A 23893-nucleotide genomic window follows, 5' to 3' on the forward strand; every position below is an offset into this window, starting at 1 on the left:
TTTGCAAACGGTAATGCTTGTATCCATGCGTCCGTCTCGTGACTCTCGTCCGGACGAGCCTTATCTATTCATTTAAAGACCCAACCGTTCATCCTGATCCACTCATTTATGGATCCAGCTCGCATCGCATGCGACTCTCGTCCGCACCGCTCACGCCGCCTCTACCTGGATGCCTTCCACCTGCGCCACACATCTCTGGCCTTCTACTGGCCGCCATGGCTATCCCCGCCGGCACCGCATGCGCGCGGCCGCCTCGCACCACCACCGCATGCGCGCGGCCGCCTCGCACCACCACCTCATGCGCGCGGTCGCCTCGCACCACCGCCGCATGCGCGCGGCCGCCTCGCACCACCACCGCATGCCCTCGGCCACTCACCTCGCCATCCCACATAGTTGCTCCTTGCGCCTGTGCCTCGTGCGCCTCTCGCCCCTTCCATCGTGCGTGATGCTGGCTTCCTCCCTAGCTAGCGGCGGTGCCCACGCCTATCCCGATGTCCTCCTCTTCCACCATAGCATCCTCCTTAACCACCTTGACGGCTCCTTCCTCCATACTGGTGCTCCTTCATCCACCTCGGTGTCCTGGCATGATTTTTGAGTGTTGCAGCAGAAAGGGAGTTCTAATATTTGGATGTTGCAATCGATGATTTTTGAGTGTTGCAGCAGAAAGGGAGTTCTAATATTTGGATGTTGCAATCGATGATTTTTTAGTGTTGCAGAAAAGGGGAATTTTGGATGTTGCAATCGCTGATTTTTAAGTGTTGCAATAGGGTGATTCATATGTTGTAGAAAGGGAGTTCTAATATTTTGAGATTTTTTCTATTGTTGCACCAAATAGTTTTAATTGTTGAATCGATGATTTTTGAGTGTTGCAATAGGGTGATTCATATGTTGCAGAAAGGGAGTTCTAATGTTTGACATTTTTTCTATTGTTTCAACAAATAGTTTTAATTGTTGAAATTACCTTTTTTCAAATGTTGCAGTAGAGAAAGATGTTTTGATTTTTCTATGTTTCATGTGTTGTTTTTGCGATGTTGCAGTGTTAATGTTTGAAATGTTGTAGTACTACTCCTTGAGATGTTGCAGGACATACTTTTCTAATGTTGCACTACACAGGTTTTTTATGTTGCAGTATATATTATTTATTGTACTATATATTTTACAATGTTCCAATGTTTATATTTCGATATTGTATTATGCAATTTACATTTTTTTAATGATGTACTTTTTAAAGTGTCTCGTGCTCCATATGGATGAGGAATTGGCGGCAGGAGCAGCGCGGGGCCAGGCGCGGCAACGGCTCAAGGCACAACAGCAGCGGCAGCATGCGGCCAGACGCAGCAGCGACACACGGACAGGTGCAATAGCAGCGGCAGCAGCACACAACAACAGCAGCAGCAGTAGCGCGCGGTGGCAACAGTAGCAGGAGTGTGTGGCCAGGTGGGCACTGCATGTGCGATAGCAACGTGTGGGGCGGACGTGCAAGCGCTGCATGTAACCACGCATGCAAGCGATGGAGAGAGCGCTTGGGACGAAAAAAAGGCAGCGCTGCATGTAACCACGCATGCAAGCGATGGAGAGGGCGCTTGGGACGAAAAAAAAGGCAGCCACTCGGCGTCCGGACACATCTTGCACGTCGGACGTCCGGACGCTAGTTATAACGATTCGCAAAAGATGAGTGAGGTAAAGTGGATTTCTTCATGCATGGAAAGCAATACATAGCGATGCTTGTTTGAGACTTGTTCAGAGATCACTATTGCCATCTCGACGTTCTTTGCTGCTGCTAGTTGATCACGAATTCACAAGCAAAATCATCAAGCTTAAAAATGATCAAAGGCATATAGCAATCTTGCTGCTCGTGTCTTAATCTAGAGGTGGGTGATTGGTTGACACATCTCATTTTACTCACCACATTTAGCTCCTCAAACTAAACACGGCAAAAGAGTACACTTCTTCAACAGTGAACACAACATGCCTGTTCAAGCTTTACGCACAAATAGAATACCACGACATCCCAGATCGCATCGGCCACGTGTAGTATTGTCATTCTAACAACAACAGCTTGTTAACGAGACACACCACAGAAAGAAAAAAAAAATACTCCCTCCGTCTCCAAATACTGCTATTTCTAGCAGATTTCAGACAGATTAGTGTGACAAACAAAAGACCATTCTACCCTTAATTAATTTAGGTTCCACCATTTAATCATGCACGTTAAGTCCTGATTCTCTGGTTCCAACGAGCTGCATTTATGTCAACTGAATAGACTCAACCAATTACCATACGCCAAAGTACTACTCCCTAGAAGAAATTAAATGAGTTGGTGAACCATGCAAGTTCCGAGGATAATTAAATGGGCTGGTGGACTGAGTATGCTAGTAGAAATAGCAGTATTTGTTGACAAAATTTTCTTCTAGAAATAGTAGTATTTAGGGACGGAGGGAGTACTAGAGTACACTTTCCAGCATTAGCTGACAACATATTTATTGAAGAGAGAGGTAGAAAAAATAAGACTCCAAGTCTTATTTAGACTTTAAGTCCACATTGTTCGAGATAATAAATAACTTTAGACTCTATGATAGAGTCTGCATTGTGAGTGCCCTTATGCAACATAAATACTCTAACTGCTAGGCAATGAGGGTCTAACTTCTACTAGGTGCTAACAGCATAATGAGATGTGAGAACCCTTCGGCTGTTTTTTTAAAAAAAAAGATATGAGGGGTTTTAGCCCCTACTGCAAATTATTGAATATATAAAAAAAATAATGGTGTTCTTGAATAAAATTATTGTATGCTTAAACTATAGTAAAAATTTTATACACATTGGATCATGTATAACTTAGTTATAGATTTTATTTAGGTTTATGCTTGTTAAATATAAATAAATCTAGAACTAAGCTATACATGATCCAATGAGTATGAAATATTTACTACAGTTCAATCCATAAAAATTTCATCACGATTGGACCATACAAACTACAGCTATAAATTCTTCCAATTAATTATAGAAAAACATAATTAAAGCCACAACAAAAAAAATTATACTAAAAGCATTCATTGTGTAGATCTAATCATGTGAAGTCCAATAAAATTAGATTTTATATTTTATGGTTTTCTAAAATTTACTTTGATTTTTCAAAGATTCAGTCGAAATAAATAAAAAACAAAAAAACAAAACCATCTTCAAAACTGTTTATATTAGGGGCATGTAGGTAAGATGAATAATTTTAAAAGTTGAGAGAGGTGTTTTGTCCGGTTTTAGAGTTTAAAGATAAAAAACAAACTTTCGCGAAAGTTAAGGGAGATAATGTGGACTTTTTTCTTTGTGTTTTCATTACGGTTTGAAGTGAGCCGTCCTGCTGTGCTAACGCAAACGGGTAATCGACAGATCTCAAGAAGTCCAATCCAGTCCAGCAAAAGCCGCCCCCCTAAGCCCACTGGTCAGACGAGGCAAGCTTCAAGGCGTGTTTAGTGCAGCTTAAAGCTTCAACTCTGTTTTCGAGTTCAGATGATCAATTTAAATCCGGCATGAAAATTCAAACGATATGCCGCCTCATAAGTTGACACAACCCAACGTAATCCACCGCCACTTTGATGTACTGTATTGATGATCAATGTGATAAGTTATCAGTAACCAACAATCGATGTACAGCAGCTGTAAATATCCTTACATTCAGATTATTCTTAGGTTACAGCAACTCCCAAAATGTTGGTGAAGAGGGAAGACGACATGCCAGGGCATTATTGTTACATACACTGAACGCCAAATACAACACATGTCAGTTCCTGGAGGTACACTACATCCATCAACTGGCTGGCTATGCCAGGAACTACGTCACGATCACGAAGCAGCAGTACTGGCTGCGCTGGTCCGATCCACACTTAAGTAGTTGGCCACAGCGCCTTCAGGTGGATGATACCTGGCTGGAAGATCATTACACCTAAGCCTCTTGCTGTGAACATCATAATCGTGGGAAAACAAACATCAGACATAGGAGATTTGAAATCAGACAGAAAAATCAGGTATTAGTAAATACTAAGAGTATCAACCAACAATAGGTTTGCCAGCATAGTGGCAATCACTGCCAGATTAAAATGATTACCTCTATAAATGTCACAATGTGAAGTAAGCAATAAAAAGAAACCCACACAATCAATATCCATCAACGTGTGAAATTTGAGCATCCATGCATCATGCTTTTCAACTATGGGGCTCTATGTCCGATGCCATGGAGGGGTGACAATTTTTTCATTTATTGAATTTAAGGCAAAGCATACCTCTAACCAGCACATGCAATACACCAATATGATTCATTTAGTGTTACCACTAGGCATTGGCATGTGCTCCCGATAATGGATGGTGGAAACCAATAGAAGTTGAAAGGCATACACAAGAAATACAGCTCAATATCTACAGGTACAACGATCTGATTTCCCAGTAAATGGCCCTTACTGTTAAGACTGCATGAACCTATCTAGTTGCAATACCCTTAAAATTAGAACTACTTATCCTTATATTCTTAGTTCTCAAATTCACTCTATCCTTCTCTTAAGATTAGTTCTCAACTTCTAATCTGACATGGCCTATCCACACAGGAAACAATAAAAAGAAAGCAACATCATTGGACCATTTAAGAAAGAATGGAAATCAAGTGCTTTTCAAAGGGAAGTTCCTACTTCATGCCTTCCTAGTTTTCAAGGAAAATGTGAATACAGCTCTGTATTCTCTAGGTGCTAGCAAATGTACTTGCTCAATATGATAATGATTCCATAACTTTAGCTTTAGTAGGATAGGGTCTCAAACCAGCGATTCAGACACGTTGACATACAGCACAAACTCATTCACAAAATCATAAAACTTTTAGTGCTACAACACTGCCTCACCATGAACGAGAAACCGCAAGCAAGAATCTTGGACAAACAAATGTCTATATCCCTCAAGGCATGCACAAAGCGATGCCTATACTCCTAGCAGCTTTGTAAATCATTACCATATTATAGACATCCTTTTATGAAACAAAAAAAATGTTGCTAAAGGACAATCCTGAACTGCATAATAAGATGTTAACAGTAAGAAGGAACTGCTTTGATGTCCAAAAAGGATAACTGAGATCATTTTATTATAACAAAACAAGAAAAGATATCAATTCTTCAACAAAAAAAAACCTCCCTTGACTCACGACTAACTTGAAGTTATTGACTCAAGCATTTTCACAAAGCAGAAGAAAATGATTATGCTTCAGTAGGGAGCATCCTCAACACAAATTGAGCAGTTCAAAAACAAGCCATGGATAAAGGGAAAAGCGTCATGTTGTTCCTACTTCCTACAGGTGTTGCCATCATAGTTGGTACCCAGTGGTTATGTAGTGTATTTCAGACTGAATTTCTTTATGCATTCTTCATAAATAATATTTGCTTAATGTCTCACTAAACAAGTTTACACCAGTAACAATCATCAATATTAGCTACATTCAAGTTCTAACAGTCTGGAAACAGTACACATAAGAATGTCTTCGCATATGGACTTAATATCTTTGTACAAGCACGCCTTCTCAAGGAGACGAGGACTAAATCCACTAAAACAACAGATACTCATACAGCGTTCCTAGAATTAAACTAGGCATGAACCTGGGAAATCATTAATGGAGGAATCCAAGCCAATAAACAAAGAAAATTAAGGGACTAACCATGCAAGCAGTCATTTCAGCAGAGTGTGTACCTTCTCAGAAGGCCGCAAGTTGATGCTGGTGAACCCTTCAGAAACAAGTTTATTGACAGCATCTCTGAGTCTCTCATAGTCCTTGGTGACATTGTAAACCTGGTGTGATATCCTCACATAACCTGTCACTGGATCACCATTCCTATCCTTTGCCATCTCCTGTCCTTCCACCCTTCTTGAGTTGTAGTATATTGGAACCTCCACCTGGAAATCCTTCCTCAACATAGTTCTCACTCTCAATGCATCATCATCACTCTCGACACCAAGGCAACCAGGCATCCCGACCATAACCATGCTACCACACAGTTCCGGAGGTGTGCCAAGAAAAGTGCCCCAAGCCTCAGCAAGCATCATACCCATCTCAATAACTTTCTCATGATTCCGGCTTCGTATCCCCTCGATTCCACCCTCAAACCGATTCACAAAATCTATGGCCTCAGACACAACAAGCTGGGCACTGTAATCCCTCGTTCCAATCCATCCGCTCTCCATAGGCAGCCCATTCCCATACTCATGCGAGACAACAGGGTGATGGAGCTGGGAAGCTATCGGGTCCTTGCGAGTATGCAAAAATGCCACGGCAGGTGGGCAAAAGAACCACTTATGAAGGTTGCTTGTGTAGAAATCAGCTCCAATGTCACGCACGTCCACAGGCACCTGCCCAATAGAATGTGCAGCGTCAACGAATACCTTGTCAACGCCCTCTTCTCGGCAGATGGCGACGAGCTCCTTCACGGGGATGACGACACTGGGCATGGAGGTGATGTGGTCGATGACTGCGAGCCGGACCCTACGCCCCCCTTCCTTGGCGACCGCGAGCGCAGCACGGAACTCGGCGATAATCGCGTCGGCCGACGCGACAGGGAACGGGAGGGGCACCTCGACGACGGTGGCCCCCGCGCGCGCGACATAGGCGTGGATGGACTTCTTGACCGCACCGTAGGCGTAGTGGAGCATGAGCACGGCATCCCCGCTCGCGAAGCGGCCCTCGGCGAAGCTCCAGGCCGCGTGCTGCAGGACGATGGCGGCAGCCGTGGTGGCGTTGTCGACGAGGGAGACCTCGGAGACGTCGCCGGCGCCCACCGCCTCGGCGACGGCGGCGCGCGAGCGGAGGAGGCCCTGCTGGAGGCCGTGGAAGTAGAAGGCGTCGGGCTGCGCGAGGAAGAGGCCCTGCCAGTGGGCCTGCGCGGCGAGGACCGAGGCCGGGCAGCAGCCGAAGCTGCCGTTGTTGACGCGCGCCACGGCGGCGTCGTGGTGCGCGAACTCGGTGCGGATCTCGTCCGCCGAGATCACCGACCGGGCCCGCTTCGGGGACGGGCCGTTGCCGTTGCCGTTGCCGTTGCCGTTGCCGTGGCCGTTGTCGTTGCCGTGGCCGTTCTCTGCCGCGGCCGCGTCGTCAGGGGCCGGGTCCGACGCCATCGCCGCCGCGCTAGGGTTGGCTGGCCCGGATGGGGAAGAGAGAGAGGGAGAATTGGGAGTGATAGGAGAGAGACAGTAGTGTGCGCGTGTGTGTTGTTGAGGATGGATTGGAGACGCCACTCGAGGCGGTCCGCGACGGGCCGGACTTGGGCCGCCCGGGTTCGTCAGCCGTTCGCCTGCGTCGTCTGCTGCGTGGACGGGCGCGGCGACGGGTCCCACGGCCCATCGACTGCCAAACGGTCGAAAGGCCGTGGAAAGCAAGAGACCACGCCTGCAACCGCGGCACCACGACGACATTCCCTGATCGAGATTCTTGGAGCTGTAGGAGCTCTAGAACCGAGCCTGGGCACGCCGAGGTCGTTATATAGCCGCACTTGATCCGTTGAGTTTTAGTGGACAATAACATAGAGTTACCGTCTCTAGTTAGTGACGAGAAGGAAGTTTAAAATAGGTATGAGCAATTGAGGATGGAATAATTAAGCCCGTAATGCTGCCACTTGGACTCAACTCACCGCTTGAACAAAAATACAAGTAGGTATCATGAATAGCAACAGAACAATACGGGTATTATGGCATGATTGGATGAGTTAGAGCTTTACTAGTTGGTCTAAAAAATAGCTTAAATTATCTAAGGTTGGATAGCTAGTAGGTAACAACTAGTAACTGAAAGCTTGGCTGAGCTAGCTAGCAATTAGCTCTTGTATCTAGATTCCAAATATATCCTTATTAGGGCATGATTGGTTGGTCGCTTTTATCTTAACGAGGTCCATGCGATATAAAGGTTGATGTTTGGTTGGCTGAAGCAAGGACAAAGTCCAATTATGCGAGTGGAAGGGATAGCTTTTTTGGCCTCGCTATGGGAAAACGAAAATAGTTATATTTCTAGTGAGCCAGGTTACGGATGCAACTCAAACCCACATTAGGTACAAGATGAGAGAGACCCAGTGCAAAAACAAGAGAACGACCAAACACCTCCTTATTTGCGAATTATGTGAAATTCTTATGTTCCAAACAGACCCTTACATATTTAGGCCCAACGGAAACATGAAAAGTTCTTTTGTTTTCTATATATTTTATAAAAATAATTATTTTCTGTTACATTTTTACTATATGATTTTATGTCAAGTTGTTGTGATCATAAAAAAGCCTTAGGGTCTCTTTCAACGATATCGAAACGATAGACAAAAGGGTTAATTAGAATGGTGTCATTGCAAGTTTCATGGTTTTGAGAAATGACATTATAATTCATCTATTCTGAGATATACCACTACAATTCTAACACTCTCTAAAATATGCCACGCTCTACGTCTGTAGTGCCACTAGGCCTAGCTGCAACACTATTCACTTTTATATGGACCAAAATATCCTAGCTACTCTATTCTCTCTACCTCACAAGTGGGCCTAACGCCAGCCCCCTTCATCTCTACTATCTTCTTCCTCGGCCTCTCGCCCGCACCACCCACGGATGGCGTCGCCCATGTTGTCTTCGAGACACTCGCTGCACTACACATGGTCGTATCCCTGCTCGCTACGCGCCATCTCCGTGGGCGCGGCACGCTAGGCCGCCATACCGCACGTCGCCCCATGAACGTGGAACATTGTGTCAACGGTTCCGATTTGCCTCCCCATCCGTGTCGTTGGCTCCGAGCACTCGTTGCCCTGCGCGCTCGCTTGTATATATGGTTGTGGGGGTATAAACCCCTATAGCCTCATGGGCCTATATGGGCCGCACCATAGAGGTGGCTCGGCCCACAAGATGAAGACGTGCGACACACGACGCTGGTTAGCGTGCACCGCAAGGCTACAAGATATTGTACCAAATAGGATAGTTTACTTGTAACTCTGTCCCTTCACGATATATAAGGAGGGGTAGGGGTCCCCTAGAGGACAGATCATACATCAGACATGATTCTCTCAACACAATCCAATACAACAAGACGCAGGACGTAGGTATTACGCCCACACGGCGGCCGAACTTGGATAAAAAGCTTGTCCGTGTCTTGCGTCACCATCGAGTTCGTAGCTTGCGCACCGTCTACCGATAAACTACTACCGTGGGTATACCCCAAGGTAGACTGCCGACCAGCTTTCGTCGACAGTGGCGCGCCAGGTAGGAGGTATGCGTACAGCTCTCCCGACGAACAAGATGGCCATTATCCCCGACTTCGCGGCCATAGCGGGCGGCTTCACGTTCACCGTCAGCTTCAACAGCTTCACCACCACGCTCGTGAAGGAGGCGTAGATCCGATCTGTGTCGATCAATTCTTCACCGACGTCGGCTGCAGCTCCAACCACGCTGGCTACGGCTTCGACCACACCAGCAACGTCTCCGACCACGCCGACAACGCGTCGCCGCTTCTCTGCTACAAAGGGAGGCAAATCGACGACACCGACCTGCTCAGGCTATCGACCAAGTTGTTTGGCCTACTTGCTCTGACCACGAGTCGCAATAATAATCGCCGTGAAGAACGGCGCTACGACAACCGCGACCACCGTCACGACAACAAGTTAAGCAACTCTCCCGACCAGACTTTTGTCCAAAGATAAGTACACTTCTAATATTTTATTTATTTTTAGCATAATATTTTTTATTCTTCAAAATAACTTTTTGGTTAGCCGACTAGTTTTTTCAACTACACGAGTTTTCCAGAGCCGGTACTGTCTCCGACTTCTCCCTACACGTGTATGAGATCCGCCCTCTGCGTTCCGGGTGGTCGGCAGTAGCTCTCTGGCGAGGCTGGCAATCCCACGCATGTCTAGGTTCCGCACCTCATGCTAATTGTTGGCTAGACCAGAGCTGGTACAAGCTCTATGATGAATTCACTACTCGTGCTAATTTTATAACAAAAAATCTAAAACTTATCTTAGTGCTGATTTTTTATCTAAAGTTTATCTATACATCATGTACTACCTATTCTTTATATTTATTTTTCAGGAGTTTGGCCCAGTCGACAAGCTACGCTCGGAGACTCGTCGACTATTCCCTACGCTGTGCCCGGGGACTGCTCCGACCACCGAGCACGTTTACGTTGCCAACCATGCTCGGGGACTTGTCGACTACTTTCTATGCTGTGCTCGAAGACTGTGCCGACCACCGAGCATGTTTACGTTCCCAACCACGCTCGGGGACTTGTCCACCGGTCCCTACACCGTACTCGGGGACTGTGCCGACCACCGAGCACTATACGCTCGGGGACTTTTCGATCAGCTCACCAATTTGAGAGTTTTAGGACTGTACCGACCACCGAGCACTATACGCTCGGGAACTGGTTGACCAGCCCACCAATTTAAGAATTCGGGGACTGTACCGACCACCGAGCGTTATATGCTCGGGGACTGGTCGATTAGTCTATTCAATTGCAGACGAGCATGATATGCTCGGGGACTGGTAAATTCAATTTTTTTGACCTTGCTACAAGGCTCATACTTCGCCTTCCAGCAAGCTCGGGGACTACATCGGTACGATGCATCTGGCGATGCATCTCAGTTTTAAAATTTCTATGATTTTCTTTTTAGACCCTGGCACACCACGTGCCTACGTCACCTACTACCAGGCTCGGGGACTAAGTGGGCACACTTCACCTTGCGGTGAATATGCTTGCTTTTGGAAAGTCTATACTTTTCAGAAAAGTAAAGTGGGCACACTTCACAAGGAAAGAAATATTTTTTGATTAAGAGCACCATGCATTCTTCAAACAACCTGCTTCTTCGATGTCAATGTTGATCAACTGTCTTTTGAGTTGGTCAAAATACCGTTGCAACTGTTTGGGCGACTTTCCTACTTATTGAAGACGTCAAGCCTCACTGATCGAAGAAGCTCAAGATGGCGTGTTACATCACAATACATGGTGCTCGGGGACTAGCTGTGGGGGTATAAACCCCTATAGCCTCATGGACCTATATGGGCCGCACTATCAGAGGTGGCTCGGCCCACAAGATGAAGACGTGCGGCACACGACGCTGGTTAGCGTGCACCGCAAGGCTACAAGATATTGTACCAAATAGGATAGTTTACTTGTAACTCTGTCCCTTCACGATATATAAGGAGGGGTAGGGGTTCCCTAGAGGACAGATCATACATCAGACATGATTCTCTCAACACAATCTAATACAACAAGACGCAGGACGTAGGTATTACGCCCACACGGCGGCCGAACCTGGATAAAAAGCTTGTCCGTGTCTTGCGTCACCATCGAGTTCGTAGCTTGCGCACCGTCTACCGATAAACTACTACCGTGGGTATACCCCAGGGTAGACTGCCGACCAGCTTTCGTCGACAATGGTGTATGCATGTATGCAGCGAGGGCGTGGAGCTACGATTCGATGAGAGCACGACGTGGCGGCCCCGCACAGCTCCACGCCGAGAGTTCAACCACCTCCTACTCTGCCTCGGAGAGCTCAGCATACACACTCCAAATAAGTAATACTAACGGCTCACTGTACTGATTGTGGTTGTCTAGGTACAATAGCTGCCAAAAGCTCAACATGGAGGGCAGTAGTGCCAACGAGTGCGAGCGTGGCCAGTAAGGATGGAAAGATGTAGCGAGAGACACGGAGAGTGGCATGGTAGTGAGCTAGCGCACGAGCCCAACGAGTGGCGTGACACCTCTGCGAGCCCGGCCATGGCCACCTCTGCGTATACCGCGCCTCGCTATTTCTCACGTGTGCCCTACGCTATCGTCTTGTGGCCTTCACGCGTGCGCTACCAACGTTGATGGTTGTAGGATGGTTGTAAGGAGGCTACAGACGACACAGAGCAAGGATTTCAATGGATTCAGACTTCACAGCAAGTAGGACGAGAGAGGACAAGGAAGAAGAAAAGGCCATGACAGTCCATACAGAAATACCGTATGCAGACATCGCCTGTAGCTGGGCCCATGACCTTGAAAGGCGTAGAGTGTGACGTATCTCAAGGAGTGGTAGAATTGTAATGTCATATATCAAAATAAGTGAATTATAATGAATATAATAATATTTCTCATAATCGTGAAAATTGTAATGTCACCATTCCAATTAACCCTAGAAAAAACACAGAAAATCTTTAATAGAGCATTTGGATACAACACAGAAGAAAAATAGGAATTAGAAGAGAGATAAACACAAATAAAAGTTTCAAAAAAGTTGAACCGCACGTCCCATAGATTGAGCCATTTTATAGAAACTTTGTTTCGAATGACCATATATAAAAAAAATTCGTAGACTTACAATCCTACAAAATTCGTGCATCAAGGCCGTGTTTAGTTTCGGAAGGGAAAAATTTCGCGACACTGTAACATTTTTATTTGTTTGTGGTAATTATTGTCCAACCATGGATTAACTAGGCTCAAAAGATTCGTCTCGTAAATTTTAACTAAACTGTACAATTAGTTTTTATTTTTTTATATTTAATACTTTATAGATACGTCTAAAAATTCGATGTAACGAGAAATTTTAAAAAAATTTAGATTTTAGGATGGAAATAAAGAAGGCCCAAACCCCAAAGACAAAGAGAACCTTATGCGGAGAGATGCCTTTGGCCGTTGACCAGTCGTTTACATCAATGGCCACCTGACTCCTCCCAAAACAGCATTTGCAAGTCAACCATTACTCCGCTCCTCACTATCCCAATTCCCAGCCCCCGCATCCCTCTCCATCCTCCAAATCCAAATCCCCGATGGCCTCGGCTCCGCACGGCGACGCTGCCGAGGTCAGGAACGCCGCGCCGCCGGCAAAGCGCGCCAGCGCACCGATCACGGAAGCCGATATCCGCGCCGAGTTCGCCCACCACGACGGCAGCGTGGCCCGCGTCAACAACGGCACCTTCGGGTGCTGCCCGGCCTCGGTCCTCGCGGCGCGGGCGCGGTGGCAGCGGCTGTTCCTCTCGCAGCCCGACGCGTTCTACTTCGACTCCCTGCAGCCGGGGCTCGCCCGCTCGCGTGCCGCGGTAGCGGCTGCCGTCGGGGCGTGTGACGCCTCCGAGGTCTCCCTCGTCGACAACGCTACCACGGCGGCGGCCATCATCATGCAGCACGTGGCCTGGAGCTTCGCGGAGGGCGTCTTCGCGCGCGGCGACGTGGTGCTGATGCTCCACTACACCTACAGCTCCGTCAAGAACTCCATCCACGCGTACGTGGTCCGCGCGGGGGCCACCGTCGTCGAGGTGCCGCTCCCGTTCCCCGTCGCCTCGCCGGGCGCCGTCGTCGCCGAGTTCCGCACCGCGCTCGCGCTCGCCAAGGCCGGGGGCCGCAGCGTCCGCCTCGCCGTCATCGACCACATCACCTCCATGCCCAGCGTCCTCCTCCCCGTGAAGGAGCTCGTCGCCATCTGCCGCGAGGAGGGCGTGGACAAGGTCTTCGTCGACGGCGCGCACGCCATCGGCCAGGTGCCCATCGACGTGCGCGACATCGGCGCCGACTTCTACACCAGCAACCTCCACAAGTGGTTCTTCTGCCCTTCCGCCGTGGCGTTCCTGCACATCCGCAAGGATGACCCCGTAGCCAAGCAGCTCCACCACCCCGTCGTGTCTAGCGAGTACGGCAACGGGCTGCCCATGGAGAGCGCCTGGATTGGGGTGCGGGATTACAGTGCCCAGCTCGTTGTGCCTGATGCCGTTGACTTCATGAGCCGGTTCGAGGGCGGCGTCGAGGCGATAAGCAGACGGAACCATGACAAGGTGATCGAGATGGGCACGATGCTCGCCGAGGCATGGGGGACGTTTCTTGGCTCGCCGCCGGAAATGTGCGGAAGCATGGCTATGGTCGGGCTGCCTGGTTGCCTTGCCATTGAGAGCGGTGGTGATGCGATGAGAGTAAGGGACATGCTGAGGAACGAATTCAAGGTCGAGGTGCCAATATTCCACAACTCAAGAAGTGTTGAAGAAGGTCAAGAGTTGGCCAAGGATGCCAAGGGCGATCAAGTCAGTGGGTATGTGAGAATTTCACATCAGGTTTACAATGTCAGGGAGGAGTATGAGACCCTGAGAGATGCTGTCCATAAGCTTGTTCTTGATGGTTTCTCCTGCAGCAAGATGAGACCTTCTGGGAAGGCTCTCTCTAACTGAAACTGTTGTTGCGCTCAACTATATATGCCTTTTTACCTTTGTTCGCTCACTTCAATTTCTTGATGAAAGTATGAACTATTGTAGCATGTTCTCTGCTGTGCTGACTACTGGTTGTTGTAGCCCCTGCCCTTTATAAGTCTAGAGTCTAGCCTGTACTGAAACATGTTTTTACGCCTATAATGTTTCAACTTTTGTTGATAGGGTAAATCATAGAACCGCCTAATTTGAAGAGTCACTATTTAAGTCATGCATTTGGGTAATAAGTACTGTTTAGAAGTTTAGGGTAATCTTAATATTGGTCTCTTTGAATACAACATTAGATCGTTTAATGCTTTGTGCTGTGTCTTCAAACAGCTTGCACCATTTTTCGGCTATTGGCTTTTGCCTCTTTGACATCCTTGCCTTCCAGCTCTTCAGCTGCACAAGAGAGCAGCAGCTGTCGTAGAGTCATGGTTTCATTAAGGAAGATGAAAGCGTTTCTGCATTTCCATAGTTGCCAACAGTAAAAGGCAACAAACATGTTGTGTTGCAGAGTTGGAACTGCACTGATCTTGAGAAAAGAGTGGATGTCACGAGTGGAGATCCCTGTTTGGGGTAAGTGGACGCCAATGCTGTTCCAGAATTGTGATGCCTTGTCACAAAAGAACAGCAGGTGTTCTGGCGTCTCCGCCTCCATTGCGCCGCAGGAGACATAGGCCGAGCTGTCCACCATATGCTTCTTGAACAGATTTGCCCGACATTGAATTCTGCCTTTTACAACTGCACCCTGGGGGGTGAAGCATTGTTCCAAATGAAGTCTGAAGATGGACCTGAAGCCTCCCCTTTTGCACCATTATTGTTTCTTTAGTGATATGCTGTATTCAAAAGTATATATCGGAAAGCACTATTAACTTATAATACAACAAAGTGTCATTATATATAGTGCTGAAAATGCCACTCCGCTACCTTCATTACCCTTGAGATTTTGAACTTCGTTGTTTCCTCCTACTCCGTACAATGTGTAAATATATATTTATCCAGTAGTAAATCGTGAGTGGAAGCCAAGCAATGAAGCAATTTACTCTTTTATTTCTCTATACCTCTGATGGATGCCCTGGACTTCCACTAGTATTTCCTTATCCAAAAGCATCTGACTGATGACTCCATTCTTTATTTTAGGTCAATGATTTGGCGGTAATGCTATGTGTTTCATATCGCATTGGGAATCCGTCTTTAGGCCATACTTGATGCGACTATTAAGGATATGCAAAATCACCCTTTGCATGCTTCAGAACTTTTGTCTTTTCAGTAGTGCTTGCAGTATTGGATGCTCGATTTCCCTGCTTTTGCAGGATGGATACTCTTCTACTTTCGAAACCAGCAAATGGTGATATATCATTGCTAAGGTCCCTGCTCCGATCCTATAAAGACCTTTAGCTACATTCCATATGAATCTTTTCTCAAATTGTTGGCTTTCAGTTCTCGTGTTCTACCCAAGTTACATATTTTAATCATTTGACTGTACAACTTAACTAATGCTAATGCAGTACATATACTTAAATAAAGCAAACTGCATCATGGTATGAACCTGTGTAAGTTGCTGCAGTGAGGCACTTGTTTATCCAACTCGCAAAGCACTTGTCGTTTAGTCAGTGAACCCGTGTAAGGCATTGTTTAGATATGAAAAAATTTTGAATTTCGCTACTGTAGTATTTTCGTTTGTTCGTGACAAATATTGTCTAATCATAGACTAACTAGGGTCAAAAGATTCATCTCGCGATTTACAGGTAAACTATGTAATTAGTTTTTGTTTTCGTCTATATTTAGTGCTTCATGCATGTACCGCAATATTCGATGTGATGGAGAATCTTGAAAACTTTTTGAATTTTGGTAGGAATTAAACAAGGCCTAAGTTGCTGCAGTGAGGCAACCGAGTGGTCTGCTGCCCTACAGGCTACAAGGAGCTGATGGGGACTGCATACCGATAGGCTAAACTAGTCCACAACTATTAAGCGCTAGGTGACGTTGCCTTATAATATTTAAGAATATATCTCATGCTAATATTGCATTTATATCAAGATCAATGAATATATTTAATTTATTTATTTCTTTGCAGCTCGTCCCATGCGGCCATGCCCTTAATATGTTTATCTTTTTTTGAATGAACCGGCACCGACAATGTCTGTTTCTATTAATAGAGCAGAAAGCACGAGCAAATAGTCATGGAACACTACATACAAGAAAAAGCAACAGGGCATGAAAGGATCTGGCAAGGATTTAGAGGAGGAATAGGTCGGCCTTATTTAGTTCGTGAAATTTTTTGGCTTTGGCTATTGTAGCATTTTCGTTTGTATTTGACAATTATTGTCTAATCATGAACTAATTAGGTTTAAAAGATTCGTCTTTATAGGCAAATTATGCAATTAGTTTTTATTTTTGTCTATATTTAATGTTCCATGCATGCGTCCAAAAATTACAAGAAATCTTAAAAAAAATTAGGAACTAAACCAGGCCAAACCCAACCAAAACCGGCAAATCACGGAGCCTCTAGTATCCTCATGGAACCTCTGCATCGTGGTGGTTCACAACAAATGCGTGAAGCCTCCGCGCTGCAAAGTATAAAATTGAACTACAACAAAATATAATGAATGAACTTTGAATTGATTGATATATCAATTTTTCTAGGGAGTTTGTTGACCTCCTCAAAGCAGTGGTTGCATCTAGATCTTGTTGGGAAGGTAGAATGGGTGCAAACTCTAAAATGCAAATTCAAACACAAACAATAGCAAGACAAAAAGCATAGCAAGACATAAAGATTTATCTCACGGTTTAGCTTGCCACTAAGGCTTGCCTACGTCCATATTGTTGTTAAGGAAGCCACAAAGGCTAAAGAGTCTCTTTCAACACACACTTCTTCTTAAACGCACCACCAATGTAGTGAGTTTGAGGTATCCACTAAGTCACAGAGAGAAATACAAACTTCTTGGTGCTCAATCATAACTAATTGGAAGCTCCCAAGCAACCTCTAGTTGTCTAAGAGCTCAAGCTTGAAGAGTAACAAACACTGTGAGTGACAAGGGTTTCACCAAGTGTTCAAGATGTCTGGATCTTACTCTTCTCTAGCCTTTTCTCTCTTTGCAGGAGCCAATCAAAGCTTTGGACAAATAAGGTTGAGAGCATCAATAGAGAAGAGAGAAGAGTGTGGGAGAGTATAAAAATACCTCCCACAAAACAGTTGACTAGGCAAATTATAGAGGTTCCTCCCATAACACGTGAAGGCTCAGCGACGCGGAGGATTTGCCTCCAAGCGTGGAGGTTTTTACGTAGGCCTAGCTTTCTATGTAGGTTTGGCATTTTCAATATGTTCGAGTATATAGTTATGAGCACTCACTTAACAGTACAACTTGTCCTATAGTCGATTTCAAAAGATAAAATATAAATATAAACTAGCTCTTTGAGCTTTCAAGCCATCCTTCCAAATTGGTGGGTCTCCTAATTGAAATATAACTTTATTTGACATCTATACAAAATAACTTAAGACATCAAAAAAAAAATAAGTTGGCAATAATATGATAATGTCCTATTAAGCCTATATCAAATTACTCCCTCCATTCTTTTTTATAAGACATAATTTGACATGCCACGATCTTTTGAATTACAATGTAAGCATCTATTTATTTTATTTTATATTATTTATACTTATAAATTTATTATATTGGATAGTAGATTTAGTTACGAACCTAACCATATCAAGTATGTATTGTAATAATTTTAAATAAAAATTATTAGTCAAATTACATGAAGTTTGATCTTGATATGTGTGTGTCTTATAAAAGAGAGTGAGGATTGTAAAATACAACCTAGATAGATTTTTTTATCCCATGCAAAACACATAAACATTCAGATAACTCTTATAAAGCAAAACCCCACTTGCTATTTCTTTTGACATGTAAGACGTCCACTTTAGCAATCTACTATCATTTGTCACTAGCAATTTCCCTTGACATACAAGATGTCCACCTCAACAGTCCACAATTATTTGTAATTAAAGTTCAGTAGCACAAGAATTATGATATCCATGTTAACGAGACACACCATCCACTATGGATACAATCTCCACGATTATGCTAATAGATCTATACATATATTATATTATGTTTCCGCATTACTAATATCATACATATAAATTTTTTCTTCATATCCGCGACAACGCGTGGGAATCCTCCTAGTTTTTATATTATCCATGTAAAGCTACATCTAAACATTGAGTTGGATGTCTTTCTTTGAGGACTCATAAAAATCTAAAATTATATCATTAAAGTTTGCAAATGAGTAAGTTGCCGACATGTCAATGATTGGTTTATCTACAAATAATCATGACAAGAAATCTCTTTCAAGTTCCCCAGACTCATTGGAGATTGCATGGGTATATTTAAGGCTTGTTTGGCACAACTCAACTTCACTAGTAAAGTTGTTTTTTAGAAAATAGCTTCATGAGCAACTTTCTAGATGAAGCTAAGCTGTTTTAGAAAAAGTGTTTGATAAAATAGCTTCACTAACTACTTCATGTATAGATGAGAGAGAGAAATGAGGGAGAGAGCTGCAATAAGCTACTTTTTTCAACTTCATCCCAACTCATATCTTCATGAGAGAAGGAAAACAACTCCACCCATGAAGCTGTTTTAGAAATAAGTGTTTGGCAAAAAAACAACTCTCTCATAGAGCTGTTGTGAGCTATACCAAACAAACCCTTATTTAAACAAGATTAGACAATAAACAATAAACCATTAAGAATTTTAGTTTTGTAATAAGAAAGGGTTTGATTAGTTAGATTATGGGTTGATCTAGGTATTTTGTAATAAAAATAAGTTATAATAAAAATTATATCAACAATTTGATGAGGGTAATCTCTATTTTTTGACTTTTACTAAAAGAATATAAGTGGAGAATAAAAAACAAAAATAAAAATACAACGATAGAAAGAAAAAAAGAAATGGCTACACAGTCAAAAAAGAAGCGAAAACTAAGAGCAACTTCAAATATCTCTTTATATTCTTTCTAATAATTAGAAATAAATATTTGACGAAAAATACCCTAAAACATTTTACTCCTATTTAATTGGTTATCTAAATTTAGCGATCTTTTATTTAAAATTTCTTGCTAGGCAAAAATAGAGAGAGAGAGAGAGAGAGAGTGATTTCTATGGGATTAAGGCAGGGCTTTGTAAGTTACAAATGGAAACAAATTCAATCTTAAAAAATAGATTTAATTTAAATGGAGTTATAAACAAAGTTGGTTTTCATTATCTATATATTCCTACTAATAAAGCTAATCTATCTCTTCATGTATAGTGTTCGTATCATTTTTTACTAAGTGCTCTATTAACTTGCAATTCTTTCATGAAAGCTATCTATCTCATCTCTTATGAATTATAAAAATTATCCATGTCATCTCTATTAAGTCCAATACTTTTAATATTAAATATATCAATGTACAACTTACCTATTTCCATAATGTGATCTTGACATTCTATTATCTTATTTTTTCCCATTTGATGGAATAGAACGACATAGTCAAGCTTATATATATATATATATATAAAGACACCAGGACAACATTTAGGGCCTTGTTTTGTGTGTAAAGTACAAATTTTCACGGAGGAAACGAACCAGGCAACCAGGGCCTTCAAAGTTCAAGCGCTGTGGCAGCCACAAACGACCTTCTTCTCTTCCGCCCACAAAGGATCCGACAACCACACGATGACGCATGCAATGACGCTAATTCCGCAGCGCAGGCCGGTCTCCTTCGCGACCCGGCTGTCACAGCTCACGGCCAATGATACCCCGACACGCAATCTCCATCCGAGCCGTCCGAATCGAACCGCCTCATCTCCGCCGTCCGCTTTGGCCAACGGGACCATAAATACCTTGCTTCCCCCAATTATTGTTCGTTAACCAAAACACCAAACCATTGTTCGACGCGCTCCCCTCCTGCACGCAACCTCCTCCTCCTCCTCCGGATCCAGGATCGCCCGCGCGCCCTCGGTGAGCTGCGTTCGTTTTGATTTACCGGGAAATTCTGTTTGCTTCATGTTGCGCAGGCTCAGATCTGATTGCTGGATTCGGCGTCTTTCGTCTTGATGAATCGAGCTTGGAGCGCGTGGATCTGATCCCGGGGGATACACCAAACGCGCGCGCATGACGCGTTGGATCCGGCACCGGTTAGTCCTTGCCCGCAAGATTCTTGTTGTTTCGTGTTGGTGGTCAAGCATCAAACGCGCTGATCTGCGGCGTTTTTGCTGATCTGCGGCGTTTTTGCTGATCTGCCGCGTTGTTTTGCTTCAGGTTTCAGATCCGGCGAAATCGCGACGTTACCGGTGGTTCTGTCTGGAGCGGGTCTGTGGCGACGGTGGCTGAAGGAGGCGTCGGCGGTGGCGGGATCTATTGGTCTGCTCCACCTCGCGGGATGATTGTCTCTGCGCTGATAATTATTGGATGAATTTCGATAATTATTAGTAGATCTAAGAGATGTGGCCGCCTTGAAGAGGCGAGGTAAGATGCAACATGTAAGAGTCGAGTCAAGAGTCTCTGCGTGCGTCGGGGAAAAAAAGAGGAAAAAAAAGATGTGATGCTAGAGGCCTTTGCCATGATGGGTGCGCTCGCATGGCAGGCCACGGTGATAATAAAAAAAAGATGATTATTGTGTCCCGGGGGAGGAGATCGCACGGGGGTTGATTTTTTTGGCCCCGGGTTCTCCTCCCCCATGGTGTTCCCTTGTCCTTGCGTCCGTTGCCTGCGTTCTCCGCTCGTGTTGATCAGCTACAAGCCGGGTTTTTGCATCTACTATCACGGAGATCTACAGAACACGTCGGATTTTTTTTGCAACTAATACGGAGATCTACAACGAAGCTACAGCGAGAATCCCAAGGTACAATCGTTAATTAAGTTGAAACAATCTTTTAAGTCGTTTCGTGTTCCTTCTATTCCACACGAAGCCTATGTTCTTATTCTGCGCTTGCATGTTCAAAATATGCTGAAACAACCATGAATAGCCATCGAACTGAAGATCCTAAAACACCCTACCAACAACTTCCACTCCATCAACTTCCACTTTGCCCAGCTCAGTTGAAGTTAGTCTTCTATAATTGAAGACTGGCATGAACTCAAAGAAGCACACGTTATTAATGATTCAATGAACTTCAGAAGTGTGTAAAAGTTTAGGTTGCATCTGCAAATTATATTTCTGCTGTTGAGCCTGATAATATCATTCGCGTATTATCTGTAAAACCCTTTTGTCTGATGGCACTGCGTTTCTATTTCATTTGTATATTATATTTTCTGCAATTTTTCTTGCCTAATTGCTTTGGACTTCATTAGAAATTTATCTGTAAGCAACTCTATGTTCCTGTATCTTATCATGTCTCGGATTTTCGTTTGTATTTATCATATATATGTGGTCAAATCGGATATTTGTTCTTTTTTGTAAGCCTGTTAGCGTGGTTTATGTTCGTCAAGCCATAGCAATTGTTGGGCTTGTGTAGACTAGATGGTCGCAAAATTGCAGTATGATGGATTCCATTTCCATATTATAAGAGTTTCTTGACCATGGGGTGCCTCAATCTTGGTTATGCTGGAGGGCAGTGCTGATGCAACTGATGGGTTATGGTGTGCTTAAATCGTGGTTATGCTATGGAGCCGGTGGCTATGCTGACGGAATCGATTGGTGAAGATTTCGTTCCAAATGGTCCATCTTGCTGACGGTGGTTGTGACTGCCCAGGTGTTCCTTCTACTTGTACGTTGCTTTTTTGACGGCACTGCACATGGACAGTTGGTCATAAGTTTCTTTTTGATGGCACTGTATATATTGTTGTACAATTTATTTCTTGGCAGTTGCAGTAGAAGTTCGAGGGGTATGAGAACACAAGTTTACCAGGAGACCAATTTGTTTCAAAGTTTCTCATTATTATATTCATTTGATGGTTTGGAAATTTCTTGATGTTGTGGAAGTTTAGGTAAGTTGGCGGCAGAAGGTAAAGGTGGTTGGGTAGATTAGCTCTCTCTCCATTTCCATTCTAAATTATATAAGATATTTTAAGAATTCTAAACTATAAGACATTTTAAGAATTTTGGAGTCAGTATTTTAAGTTATTAAGTTATTAAAATTATAGAAAGAATTACAAGATTTATGACATTAAATAGGTATAATATGAAAATATAATTAATGAAGAATTTAATGATACCTGATAAATGTTATTATTTTATCATATAAATTTTGGTTAGATAGTTTTGACTCTTTAAATATTTTTAGAATGTCTTACAATTTTGGAGCGAGGGGAGTAGCTGAGAAGGTTTTTGATTGAGAATTTGTTTGCATCGCAGAAAGTAACCACAAGCCTGAGATTTCTACCCTTGAGTTCTATTCATATCGTTTTGTTCGAGTTTATCAGTCAAATCATTCAGTTATTCAACAATATTTGTTTTTATAATAAATCAGTTAATGTATTTCCTGCTATGGCTCGTCAGCCAAACAGAGTTTTTTACAACTTGGAACTCCATGTTGTGCATTTCTGCATACTAGTAGTCTTATCCCAGCTCGAGATGTTGCCAGTTTTTTATATATATAATCATACAAGAATAATGTAGGCCGTGGAAATTGTAGGCTTGTACAAAATAGGCAATCATATGCAACGACCCCTCTAAAAACGAGCATAGTTGCCTCTAAATAACTGGGAAAAAAATGTTACGTGGTTGCTGGTGTCTGCTCGTTGAGATGTGGATCTTTCCTCAGCACGGTGAGGTCCTCCGTTGACTGCAAGCCCAGGCGTGCTGTCTCGGATGGATGGTGGTTCAAATCCGCCAAGATTCTTTAGTTGAAAATTTTTTTGCACCAGCGGACTTGCCATGAAATTACCACAAAAATAGATTGCTTGCTTTTAAGGTGTTTTGGCTTTTTCTAGAGGCTGAACTTTTGATATTGTCTTCTTCTCAAAGAAGTGTTGTTTTTTATTTTTAGATATCTTGTTTGTCTATTTGTCTTATTTAATTTTTTTTCTAAATATCATCTATTTTGTTATGAATTATATTATCAATTAAGTATGTTTTAATATTAATATTTGTTTATTTATTTTATAGTTTATAGAAAAATTTTTAAATAGAATGAACGATTAAACATAAAAAATGTCATTCTTTTTTTTTTGGACTAAGGGAATATACACTTAGAGCATCTCCAACAGTTTGCTAAAAAAACGTTTGCCAAATCTTGTGTGTTGGCAAGTTGCTAAAAGATTTGGCAAGTGAAATAATTTGTCATCTCCAACAGTTTGCCAATTAGATTTGCCAAATTATGAAAAAACAGGCCCACCACTATAAACTACCAACTACCAGATCGATGGATCCATCGTACCCGCTACAACCGTCGCGAGGGCACGCTGTTGTCTGTGGCGCCGTCTCCTGTTACCATTTAGTTCAACCTGAAAACTAAAAAAATTTCAAGATTCTTCGTCACATCGAATCTTTCGGTACATGCATGAAGTATTAAGTATAAACAAAAATAAAAACTAATTGCACAATTTACTTGTAAATCGCGAGATGATTTTTTGATTCTAGTTAGTCCATAATTGAACAATATTTGCCACAAACAAACGAAAATGCTATAGTAGCGAAATCTAAAATTTTTTCGCATAAAAACGGGCGGCTTCTAGTCTGACCTCTGACGAATTCTCAGTTGCTTTACCTTTACGA

The 23893-nt window shown here is 43.5% G+C and overlaps 2 protein-coding genes and 1 pseudogene across 4 annotated transcripts; 2 read left to right on the plus strand and 1 right to left on the minus strand.

Moving 5' to 3' along the window:
• On the minus strand, window positions 3573–7228 carry LOC110433861 (putative L-cysteine desulfhydrase 1). Of its 2 annotated transcripts, none has more exons than XM_021456735.1 (2): window positions 5684–7228; window positions 3573–3949 (listed from the first exon to the last, which is right to left on the minus strand). In XM_021456735.1, exon 1 carries the CDS (start codon window positions 7132–7134, stop codon window positions 5695–5697), a length of 1440 nt encoding a protein of 479 aa, XP_021312410.1. In that variant the 5' UTR covers window positions 7135–7228; the 3' UTR covers window positions 3573–3949; window positions 5684–5694. The 2 variants fall into 2 exon arrangements, with proteins under 2 accessions (XP_021312410.1, XP_021312411.1); XM_021456736.1 differs by having other exon boundaries at window positions 5716–7225.
• LOC8078148 (putative L-cysteine desulfhydrase 2) lies at window positions 12689–14536 on the plus strand. The gene has a single exon (XM_002455445.2). It carries the CDS (start codon window positions 12788–12790, stop codon window positions 14171–14173), a length of 1386 nt encoding a protein of 461 aa, XP_002455490.1. The 5' UTR covers window positions 12689–12787; the 3' UTR covers window positions 14174–14536.
• On the plus strand, window positions 20075–22140 carry LOC110433815 (annotated as a pseudogene). Its single transcript, XR_002451157.1, has 3 exons — window positions 20075–20372; window positions 20497–20959; window positions 21006–22140. The product of XR_002451157.1 is annotated as an uncharacterized LOC110433815 (transcript).

This window comes from Sorghum bicolor, chromosome 3 (genome assembly GCF_000003195.3).
Source record: "Sorghum bicolor cultivar BTx623 chromosome 3, Sorghum_bicolor_NCBIv3, whole genome shotgun sequence".
Lineage (NCBI taxonomy): Eukaryota > Viridiplantae > Streptophyta > Magnoliopsida > Poales > Poaceae > Sorghum > Sorghum bicolor.

What these genes read in the sequence shown, in the direction of transcription:
- LOC110433861 (XM_021456735.1), bottom strand. Translation starts at nt 7,134, where the DNA reads ATGGCGTCGGACCCGGCCCCTGACGACGCGGCCGCGGCAGAGAACGGC.
- LOC8078148 (XM_002455445.2), top strand. Translation starts at nt 12,788, where the DNA reads ATGGCCTCGGCTCCGCACGGCGACGCTGCCGAGGTCAGGAACGCCGCG.